Here is a 12,108-nt window from a genome sequence, read left to right on the forward strand (position 1 = left end):
TCCATCCCCCACATTTTCCTATAATGCTGTAACCCACACTGAAATTTATCTGTCATGTTGCATGATGCTTCAAGATCTGGGGAGCCCCGAATACAGTTGAACATTGTGCAATCACTAACATCCCTACTTTGACTTAATGAAAGACGCGTCATTGATTCAGCTGATGAAGATGGCTGAGCATGAGACAGTAGTTCTGGGGCTCATAGAAGGGTCAGCGAGTTTTGAGAAGATTTGTGGCTCAGGTTGAGGTTCTGAATTTAGGTTTGCTCACTGAGCTGGAAGGTTCATTTTCAGACATTGTCCGGAGGCTTACTGAAGATGTTACCTAGTAGGGTGACAAAATCTATGCCCTCTAGTTCTGAACTCCCCTACCTCAGGAAAAAGTCCTTGTCTATTTACCTATCCATGCCCCTCATGATTTTATAAACCTCTATAAGGTCACCCCTCACCCTTTTCTGGAACTCTTGTGGTGCAGTGGTAATGTTACCCCTCTGAACCAGGAGGTCTTGGTTTACATACAACCCAGAGGTGTATCATATTACATCTGAACAGGTTGATTATAACGGTCTATAATGGAATAGTAATATAATTAAGCATGGAACAAAGACTATATGCATGTCTGAGATGCCATATCAGTGTACATTGTCAGTTGTTAATAAACATCCAGATACTTGACTCAGTAAGAACCCAAATCTCTCTCATTTTTGTTATGTGGGCTAACAAACTATATCACCTACAAAGGACTACACAGTTCAGCAGCAAACCAAATGGGCTCTTGTGATACAGTGGTAGTGTCCCTACCTATCGATCAGGAGGCCAGGGTTCAAGTTCCACCTGCTCGAGGTTGTAATAACATTCCTGAATAGGTTGATTATAAATATCTAGTTCTGCAGAAAGTCAGGGGGCTCTTTTTGTGCAATGGAAATGTTCCTGTCTTTAAACTAGAAGGCCCAGATTCAAGTCCCACCTGCTCCAGAGCTGTGCAGATTAACTGGGAAAATACCAATGTCTGCAGCAATGTCCTGGGGTTAGATGATTAGCCTTCTACAACTACAATCTTCATGCTAGAAACAGCTCCAAACAGTGGAGCATTTTCTCATGATCCCCATTAACTTAACATTGAGAAATACTCAACATTTCAAAACAAAATACATTGGATACAAAGTGTCATTATATACAAGGTTAGAGACTAGGAGATAAAGTGAGATAAGCTTGATGACTTCATGTCAAAACAATAGCTCTTTTGGTGCTGCAAGTTCCTGTGATTCTTATGTGATTCAATACACTTCTACTTGTCTACAACTGCAGCTCCAATAATACTCTCAAGTAGCTCAAGACCATTGAGGACAAAGCAGCCTTGATTTATATTCCTTTCATCATTTGAAACATTCACCCCATTCCCTCCACCACATAAACAGTACCAGTCACCTGTACAATCTAGACGATGCAAGGTTACTCACCAAGGTTTCCAGGTTAGCACCTTCCAAACCTGGGACCTCAAGATCAAGGGTTACAGATACCTGGGAACACCAACTGCAAGTTCTCCTGCAAGCCACATACCATCCTGAAGTGGAGCTACATCACCATTCTTTCACTGTTGCTTGGCCAAAAATCTGGAACTCACATTTTGAAAGGACTCAGTGTCCCTTCATCACAAGGACTATTGCAGTTCACAATAAAGAAAATAGCACACTACCACCTTCTCAAGGGTATTCAACGATGGGCAATGAGTATTGGCCTTGTCCTCAAAGCTCACATTCTATGTAGACACAAGCTTTTGGATTCATTTTGCTACTTTATATTTGGAAGGTTCAAGCAACCATTAAGGGAAGCCAACAATTTTAAACAATTTTTCTGAATTAAAGAACTAAATAAAATTAAATTTCCAAGGAAAATTCAAAATTTTATTTCTCACTGCACAATTAACTATACAAAATACCTGTGCACAAATTGCCATATTTATTGTTAACAAGTTTAAAATGTTTTAATTTGACTATTGGCCCTGATATAGTCATTTATAAATGTTTGTTTATTTCTGCCCTTTATGGATCTTTGTATGACCTTTAACCAACTTCAATATGATTCTGAAGTTATCCCAATTCTGTATTCAACATTTGTAATTATTAGCTATAATATTTTAGCAAGCAACCATGCTCAAGAGAAAGCACTGTCTGGGCAGTGCACCCTTAAGTATTACAGCATTATTAGATGCTTACTCAGACATTTTCACATCTTGCCTTCAATATGTCTACCGGAATTGTAAAAAATATCCAGCAATTCAAACAAACCATTGCTTTTGTCACTTCTAAATTTGAATTATATCTTGTGAAATTTTGTTGAACCCTGAAGAGTGCAGAGGTTTGTGGTAATAAATGGTGATAGAAACCACAAATATATTGGCACATTAAAATACACGTAAGTACAGTCCAGTGTGAAAAATTCTAATTGAAATCCCCAATGTAAAGAAATTTTTTTAAAACTGTACATTTGGCAAGTTTTTGAAGTCATTCTTTGATCATTCCCAATTAAAGTACATCATTCCTTTAAAAGGTGGGAACAATTAGAATTACCTTATAGTCAACATGGCAAACAATGACCAAAGCTTTGCAGTAAAATTATTTATATATTAGCTACTTTAGCACTAGAAATTTAGCTTGAGGATTCTGGTTTGGCAGACCACATTTGGGAGAACGAGTAACTGCACTCTTAACTGAGTTGTCAAACGGCAGATCTTAGTGAAAATGCAAAGATGGGGTTGATGGAAGAACTAGATTTGTATGACAATTAAAATTAAATCATGTTCATTATGGAAAAGTGCACAAACTGATCTTTCAGTTGAAATCATTCTACCAGGCTTTCTCAGATTGAGTTGTCTTTTTCGAATTGTTGCACAATCAGTATAGAGCAACAAGAAATCAATACTCTGTTTACCTGTATGGATAGTAAGTAAATTAATAAAGCAAAGTACGAAAACATCCTCTCATTTAACACTTTATTTTACAATGGTTAAGAATCATTCTACAAGTTTAAGGCAGTTACACTTTAAATTTGATTTAGAAATTATACTTTTAACATAAATCTTAGTTGAGGAGTCAAGTGTTATTAATATAAAAAAAAACTAAATGCCACATTAAGATGTTGGAATAGCACTAAATGTCAAACAATGCATTATGTGACAGTATTGAGTACATCTAATGATACATTTTCTTTTAAAAAAATTGTAATTCAGCCAAATGATTATTTTAAAAATGAATTAAGTTGGCAACCAAATATACAATAGTCTCCAAAATACAGCAACTGGAGAAAATATTTTGGCTTCTGGAGAAACAAATACGAATGACGTGCTATATGGCATCACAGAATTGGATTTTCTGCACTGAAGTTTCTCTTTTCTGGTCAGATGTAGTGGTGGTGTTTCCTTCTGAAATACATGAATCTTCCTAGCTGTAAGTCTTCCTTAAGAAGCCACAGAAGCTTTTTTTCCTTTTAGACCTGGTGCATACAGCCCTTGTTAATCCAACAATCATAAAGCAGCTAGTTGTCACCTTTAAGTGCGACAAGACAGCTCTGCAGCAACTGCAAGTGTCCCTGTGGATAAAAAATAGAAATGCAATCACCTTGCTAAGATTTTGAGGAAAAGAAAACACATCTGATTCAACTCAATGTTTTCTGAATTGAAACTTGATCAATTGCACCAAAGTTCATAAGTACAGTTTATGCAGCTGAAAATAGTCGAGACATTTAAGGTTTTTTTGATAGTAAGGATAGGAGATACATACAGATGTCTAGAATACAAACACCAAACGTGTAAGCACGATTAAAATTTCATGTCAATAAGTATTCAAATCACACTTACAGTTAACCAGTTCCCCATAATACTATCACACTAACATGCATATATAACAATATTTACAAAACTAAAATACATACATAAAAAGAGCTCCCTGCTCCTAATTCTCAGAAAAATGTTGAAACACTTGCTTGCAAACAAAATAATTTCTGTTCCGTACAAGAACTTCTGTCATTTCAAATATTGCAATATTCACAGAGCTCCGTTATTCAGGAAAACCTTTTTTAATTAGTGGCAATCCTTGCAACAAAATTGAAACACTATTTTTGAGAGTTAAGGCTTGGCTCATTTGTCACCTCCATGTTACAAGTTAGTAAAGAGCTTTTAATTATACAAATTATACAAATAATTCAACAACTTCTATCAAAGGGTGATCAACTTGAAATATTAATTCAAAGTTTCTGCACACAAATATTGCCCATCTTGCCATTTTATTTCAAAATTTCAGTCTTTTGCTTTTGTCAAATACAGTGATGTTAACATTCACAATGTTTAACTGGAGAACATTTCTGTTTAACTAGTACTAGATTTGGGAATAGCTGGCTGACAACACAGGCAATTGACAAATCAATAGAATTCACGGTGAGGTACAGCATGAAAAACTGATATTAGGACTTCACGTGATGTTGACAAGGGAAAAGCATGTTGACAAGGGAAAAGCACGTCGACAATAATAAGTGGGAGAGTCAATGTCTGATCATTGGAAGACTCCAGTAGTAACGCTTCAGGAATAAAAAAATTCCAGTGCAAGTACTGAATAACAAAGTGGAATGAGAAGAGGCAGTTAGCTGAACTGGGTAATGGAAAAGTGTTACTGCACAAATATAAGGTTTTGTTAAGCAAAAATGGTGAGGCAGAGTACTCAGTTCTAGAATGTTGGTAAGTGAAGAAGTTTGTGCTGTCTGGTCTTTTACAAAAACAAAAGAAGTGGACTGACAGATGGAACAAAAACAAAGTCTTGAGGAAACTCAGCAGGTCTGTGAGCAGAAAAACAGAGTTCACATTTCAAGTCCAATATGACACTCTTTTGGATGGATGAAGCCTAGAGTCATTGATTAGGTTAACAGCTAGCTGATCAGGAAGATTCATTTCTTTTATCTTTCTAAATTGAGACAATAGTTTAAATGAGTCTATGGTGATAGAAAAGAAGCATTGTACTAAATTAATAGCTCAACTATTTCAGCTCTATGCGTAACTAAAGAAAATCAATGAGTAAAATTTCTTAACTGGGAACCTAGTATATTTAATAAAACACTGTAAAGGTGATAGAGTAGGTGATGTGCAATACTGCAGGGTAGTAAAACAGGTAACGACAACAAGTGTACAATAGGAAGGAAAAAGACAAAGTGGAAAGGGTTCTTTATCTGAATGTGTGCAGTATCCATAACAAAATGGAATGATAATGTGTGTTCAAAAGGGTCACTGGACTCAAAATATTAACTCTGCTTTCTCTCCACAGATGCTGCCAGACATGCGGAGTTTCTCAGCAATTTCTGTTTGTGTTTCAGATCTTCAGCAATCGCAGTTTTTTTTGTCTTATTATAGAAATAAGTGAGCACTATTTTAACCATTACAGGCATGGCTGCAAAGTGACCACAGCTGGACCTTATTTAAGAGTATTTAACATTTTGAAAAGACAGGAAGAAATGTAAGGAGGTAGGGTCACACTTTTAGCAATCTATGATGTCAATACAGTAGTTGAAAAAAATGCTGACTTGGAGAATCAAATGGAAAATCAGTTTGGACACTGATTAGAAATAGCAAAGAGAAGTTGTCAAGGTAGGCTAATTTATAGACCCCAGATAGGAAAAACAGACTGTACACCAATCAAGAAATAATGAGGACATGTCAGAAAGTTATTACAATAATCTTAGTAGATTGTTACCTTCATGTAGACTGGACAAATCAAATTGAAGCAGCTAACCTGGACTATACATTATGAAATATATTTGGGGCATTTTTAATGTATTCTGAAACCAGCCATAGCATCTAAGTTGACATCAACTGCATTCCCTTTTCTGATACTGTCTGCTTTCTCTTTATTTAAAGGAGGTTTATAATTTATAAGTGAGTCATATAGCAAGCAAAAGATGTAGACTAAAGGGCCCAATTACAGCAGCTTATTATTATTTAGTTTTAATACATCAGAGACAATTATTTTCAGAAGGAAAAAGAGTATCAGATGGAATATCCACAGCCTTGTTAAAAAAGTGGCATCTAGAAACAAGCACAGGACAATTTCAAGTATATTGGTTGAACAACCCAAAAGTTCTGAGATATGAAAGCAAATGCAGGTTCAGTGGAACATGAAGTTTTGTTCCTTTTCTTCAAATTTAAAAACCTTAAAACATCAATGCCTATTAATGCAAACTATAAGCCAAGAAAGATTTCAAATGGATATAACGCATAAAAAGATATTACCTTAGAATGCTTTAGTTCCAGTTCTGCCAATTCTACAAGATTTTTTCGAAAAGCTGCAACTCTCCGAGTTTTAAAGTCTATAAGCTCTAGAAACAAAGTTCAATTATCAAAATACATAATTTTAAATAAGTTGACACACCTTTAAACATCAAGACAACAAATGATAGATGTTCAAATGTATTTTCCTATTTTTATTTCCTATTTAATTAGAAGATTAGTCCACTTACTCAGGAGTTATACTATGTATTTAATAGTTTAACTTTTACTAATTAACTACTCAGTTAACTTCATCAGAATGCTCCAAAGTCACCAATTTAAATGGAAATTTTTGGAGAGTTTCCCAGCAGGAAACTCAATTTCCTGGGCATTTTTTGTTCCACAGACTACATTACAGTGAAGATTCTGGAAGATGCCCAGGCACAAGCCCCTACAGTGTCCTGAGGAAGGGCTTATGCCTGAAACGTCAATTCTCCTGCTCCTTGGATGCTGCATGACCTGCTGCGCTTTTCCAGCAACACATTTTCAGCTCTAATCTCCAGCATCTGCAGTCCTCACTTTCTCCTACAGTGTCATAACAATGATCTAGTCAGCAGAAAATTTAGACCAAGGTACTGTTGCTGGATTTTACCAATCTACTGTGAACAGGCTGGAAGGCAAAGGTGTTGCTGTAAAATGGAGAGGAGTAGGAGGAATGCAGCAAGTGGAATGTCCATCATCTTTTGGCTGTCATGCATTTTGACAGGTGTGTGTGTGTGTGTGTGTGTGTAAGGAGAATAGTCTTCACACTTTCAGGCCAAATGAGCCACTAAAATTGCCAATGAACATTTCCTTCCAGAATCTTACTTTTCATTAGGGCCTCCATCGCCTAAGATGACAACTTGGTCAACCTCTCTGCAGGTTTGGGAAGCACATGTCTTCTTTTCAGGCGTTGTAACCTACAGCATGGTGCCTTGGGCAGCAGTAGTCACTCCTAACAGTGCTCACCAACAACCATCCTGATCCTCCCTAATTGGTGCCCTCATTTACCCGTTTGCTGTTGTGCTTCTGCAGCACCCTCCTCTTTGAGGTGCAGTCCCAGTTACTGGGCCACTGCTTCCAGTGATGTCACAGACTGCTGAGCTGACAACAGTCCTATTGGTTGGCAGTTCACTTCCCTATCTTGTCTGCTTCCCTATCTTGTCCTGAATTTAAAAAAAAAATAAATTTTGCTTACAGTTTCCACCTTGCTCCCACCTTCACCTGGTACATTTCTGAATCCTCCTTTCCCCTCCTTGACATCTGCAGATAGGACGGCCACCAACACACCAAACCCCACAGTTATCTGCAATATACATCCTTATCCTGCTTCCTGTAAGGTCTCCACTCCATTTCACAAATAGTAATCCTAAGTTATAATAATTGTATTTACCTTGTTTTGCTGACTCTGAAAGTTTCTCGAATTTCTGACAACATAACTGCTGGTTGGTCTCAGCTTGAAGCACATCTTTGTTTTTAGCTCTTGATCTATCCAGTAGCTTGTTTGCATTTTCATAATCCACTAGTGACCGTGCTCGTCTATAAAGGAGATCCTATACCCAAAAGTCAGGCAGCATGAATAACTACTTTAAATTAGAATAAACGAAGTTCATAAATTTATTCAAGATTATCAAATTGAACTTCAGCATATGACTCAGTTTTGAATGAATCCACTGCAATTGCTATTGCATTAAGCCAAAAGTAAATGGAAAAACATTATGAAAGGTGTTATTCATCCTTTCCAACTTTAAACATTCATTGTTTGTTGATGTATATAGCATAGTTAACTGGAATTCTCCTCCGAATACCTTGCAGGTAGCAGTGGTCCACAAAGTACACAATTTATCTACATTGCCACAGGGAAACACTATATAGTGCTTGCTGAAAAAGAGACTATGTATAAACTGGAGAGGTTTATATAGTTTTACACACCGATACACAAGCCAGAAGCAAGAACTGAAGGCAAGAGGTAACAAGCAGAGAAATTACAATGTGCCACCCTTTACACGAACACATTTGATGCATCAAATCAACCAGAGACCTCAAGTTAACTGTGACTCAAATTGATGCGTGGAAGTCCTCACTATTGAGCAGAGTGCCTGCAGACAGACAGTCTGGAAGGGGAAAAAGCAGAGGGCAAAAGAAATGACCAGACAATAGAGGAAACCAATAACAAGCTCGCCAGAAGGGAGAAGACAAAAAAATCAGAGAACCTCAGGCCAATACTGTTCATCTGTGCCAGCTGTAAAAAGAGTCTGTCACTTGCAAATCTGCCACTGCAGCCACAACAGTCAATGATAAATCCAAAACTGACATATACTCCAGGCACACACCGTCTCCTAAAACAGACAGAAGTCATCCATCTAAAAATATCTGATATCTTACCTAAACAACCATCATTTTAGTATGATTATTAATAGTGATATCTCACCCTTTTATTGAGGTTAAAAATGGTTTTTAAAACTTTGGGAATATCAATGGAGGAAAACATCCCCAATGGGTGCAAACCAAAATGCCAGCCATACTAAATACAAATGGCAGAAGACATGATTTGCAGACTTAGAACAATACAGTGCAGAACAGGCTCTTCGGCCCTCGATGTCGCGCAGACCTGTGAACTAATCTAGGCTCATCCCCCTTTACTATCCCAACTTCATCCATGTCCTTATCCAAGGATTGTTTAAATGCCTCTAGTGTGGTTGAGTTAGTAATATTGGCAGGCAGGGCATTCCATGCCCTTACTACTCGCTGCATAAAGAACCTGCCTCTAACATCTGTCTTAAATCTATCACCCCTCAACTTGTAGCTATGCCCCCTTGTACAAGCTGACGTCATCATCTGAGGAAAAAGACTTTCACTGTCTACCCTATCTAATCCACTGATCATCTTGTATGTCTCTATCAAACTCCCTCTTAGCCTTCTTCTTTCCAATGACAACAGACCCAAATCTCTCAGCCTTTCCTCATAAGACCTTCCCTCCAGATCAGGCAACATCCTGGTAAATCTCCTCTGCACCTTTTCCGATACTTCCACATCCTTCCTATGATAGGACTGTACACAATATTCCAAATGCGGCAGCACTAGCTTTTCATATAGTTGCAGCATGACTTTACTGCTCCAGAACTCAATCCCTCTACCAATAAAACCTAACACGCCGTATGCCTTCTTAACAGCACTATCAACATGGGTGGCAACTTTCCGGAATCTACATACATGGACTTCAAGATCCCTCTGCACATGCACACAACCAAGAATCTTTCCATTCACCAAGTATTCTGCCTTCCTGTTATGCTTCCCAAAGTGAATCACCTGACATTTATCTGCATTGAACTCGATTTGCCACCTTTCAGCCCAATTCTGCAGTTTATCCAAGTCCCCCTGCAACCTGCAATATTCTTCCACACTGTCCACTACTCCACCAACTTTAGCGTCATCTGCAAACTTACGAACCCATCCAATTATGCCTGCGCCCAAGTCATTTTTAAAAATGACAAACAGCAGTGGTCCCAAAAACAGATCCTTGTGGCACACCACTAGTTACCGGACTTCAGGCTGAATGTTTTCCATCAACCACCACTCGCTGCTTCTTTTAGAAAGCCAGTTTCTAATCCAAACTGCTACATCATCCTCAATCCCATGCCACTGCATTTTCTCCAACAGCCCACCAAGTGGAACCTTATCAAAGGCTTTACTGGAGTCCATGTAAACCATGTCAACAGCCCTACCCTCATCCACATGCTTGGTCACCTTCTCAAAAAAAACTCAGGTTTGTAAGACATGACCTGCCCTTGACAAAACCATGCTGACTATCTGCAATCAAATTGTTGCTTGCTCAATGATTATAAATCCTGCATCTTATAATCCTTTCCAAAACTTTTCCTACAACAGACGTAAGGCACACTGATCTATAATTATCTGGGTCATCTCTACTGTCCTTCTTGAACAACAGCACAACATTTGCATTCCTCCAGTCCTCTGGTACTAAACCTGTGGACAATGACGACTCAAAGATCAAGGCCAAAGGCTCCAACATCTTCTTCCTAGCTTCCCAGAGAATTCTCAGATAGATCCCATCGGGCCCAGGGGACTTGTCTACTTTCATTCCTTCTAGAATTGGTAGCAACTCCTCCTTACTAACCTGAATCTTTTCTAGTTTAATATCCCGTATCTCATTCTTTTCCTCTGCAATCTTCTCCTTTTCCTGAGTGAAAACAGATGAGAAATATTCACTCAGCACCTCTCCAAGCTCCACAGGGTCCACAGACAACCTCTCACTTCTGACTTTTATTCCTCACATACGGATAGAAAGCTTTAGGGTTCTCCTTTATTCTACCTGCTAAAGACAGCTCATGTCCTCTCCTTGCCTTTCTTAACTCTCTTCATAGCTAATCTGTAACTCACCATCGCCTCATCTCAACCATCTCATCTCAACGTCACATGAGCCTCCTTCTTCCGCTTAACAAGAGATGCAATTTCTTTAGTAAACCATGGTTCCCTTACTTTATCACTTCATCCCTGCCTGTCAGGGACATACCGGTCAAGGACACTTAATATCTGTTCCTTAAACCAGCTCCACATTTCGATTGTCCTCATCCCTTGCATTTTGCTACTCCATTCTATGCATCCTAAGTCTTGCCTAATCGCATTATAATTGCCCTTCCCGCATTTATAACTCTTGCCCATGACATGTATCTATCCCTTTCCATCACTAAACGGAACCAAATTACGGTCACTCTCTCTAAAGTGCTCACCTTCCACTAACTCAAACACCTGGCCTGGTTCATGACCAAGTACCAGATCCACTGTGGCCTCCCTTCGTTGGCCCTTTGACATTCTGTGTTAGGAAACCCTCCTGCATACATTGGACAAAAACTGATCCATCCGATGTACTAGAGTTTCCAATCAATGTTGGGAAAGTTAAAGTTCCGCATAATGACCACCCTGTTCCTTTCACTCCTATCCAGAATTGTTTTGCCGATCCTTTCCTCCATATCCCTGGAACTCTGCGGAGACTAATAAAAAACTTCCAGCGGTGTGACCTCTCTCCCCGTTTCTAACCTCAGCCCACATTGCCTCAGTATCGAGTCCTCATCAAAAGTTCTTTCAGCCATCGTTATACTGTCCTTGACTAACAAGGCCACACCTCCCCCTCTTTTCATGCCTTCCCTGTTCTGAATGAAAGATCTAAATCCTGGAACCTCCAACATCCATTCCTGACCCTGCTCTATCCAGGTCTCTGAATCGGCCACAGCATTGAAGTGCCAGGTACCTATCCATGCTGCAAGCTCACCTAGCTTATTTCGGATACTTATGGCATTGAAGTAGACACACTTCAAACCAGCTTGCTGTCTGCCAGCACATTCCAGTAACCGTGAAATCCTGTCCATGCTCTCCCTACTCTCATCCTCCTATGTACTGGAACTACACCGCAGGTTCCCATCCCCCTGCTGAGCTTAATCTACTCGAATATTAGTACCCCTCTGGTTCAAGTGAAGACTGTCCTGTTTGTAGAGATCCCACCTTCCCCAGAATGGGCCTAAATATCCACGTATCTGAAACCCTCCCTCCTACACCATCCCTGCAGTCAAGTGTTCAGCTGATATCTCACTCTATTTCTTGCCTTGCTATCACGTGGCATGGGTAACAAACTAGAGATAATTATGTTTGTTCTAGTTCTCAGCTTCCATCCTTGCTCCCTGAAATCCTGCCTTACATCCCTATCTCCCTTTCTACCTATGTCATTGGTACCTATGTGGACCATAACTTGGGGCTGGTCACCGTCACCCTTCAGGACCCCAAAGATACGATCCAAGACATCGCAG

At 39.1% G+C, this 12,108-nt stretch overlaps 1 protein-coding gene across 2 annotated transcripts in view; it reads right to left on the reverse strand.

The window, feature by feature from the left end:
• Positions 1-3,054: 3,054 nt before the first annotated feature.
• The window catches only part of snx6 (sorting nexin 6), a 50,142-nt gene continuing 41,088 nt past the window's right edge, over positions 3,055-12,108 (reverse strand). For both annotated transcript variants that reach the window (XM_060828390.1, XM_060828389.1), the window contains exons 12-14: positions 7,680-7,839; positions 6,272-6,357; positions 3,055-3,588 (exon numbers count right to left, since the gene is read on the reverse strand). In XM_060828390.1, the coding sequence (XP_060684373.1) occupies positions 3,535-3,588; positions 6,272-6,357; positions 7,680-7,839 (300 nt within the window). In that variant the 3' untranslated portion in view covers positions 3,055-3,534. The remainder of the gene's footprint in view (positions 3,589-6,271; positions 6,358-7,679; positions 7,840-12,108) is intronic.

Source organism: Hemiscyllium ocellatum, chromosome 8, assembly GCF_020745735.1.
Source record: "Hemiscyllium ocellatum isolate sHemOce1 chromosome 8, sHemOce1.pat.X.cur, whole genome shotgun sequence".
NCBI classification, from domain to species: Eukaryota; Metazoa; Chordata; class Chondrichthyes; order Orectolobiformes; family Hemiscylliidae; genus Hemiscyllium; species Hemiscyllium ocellatum.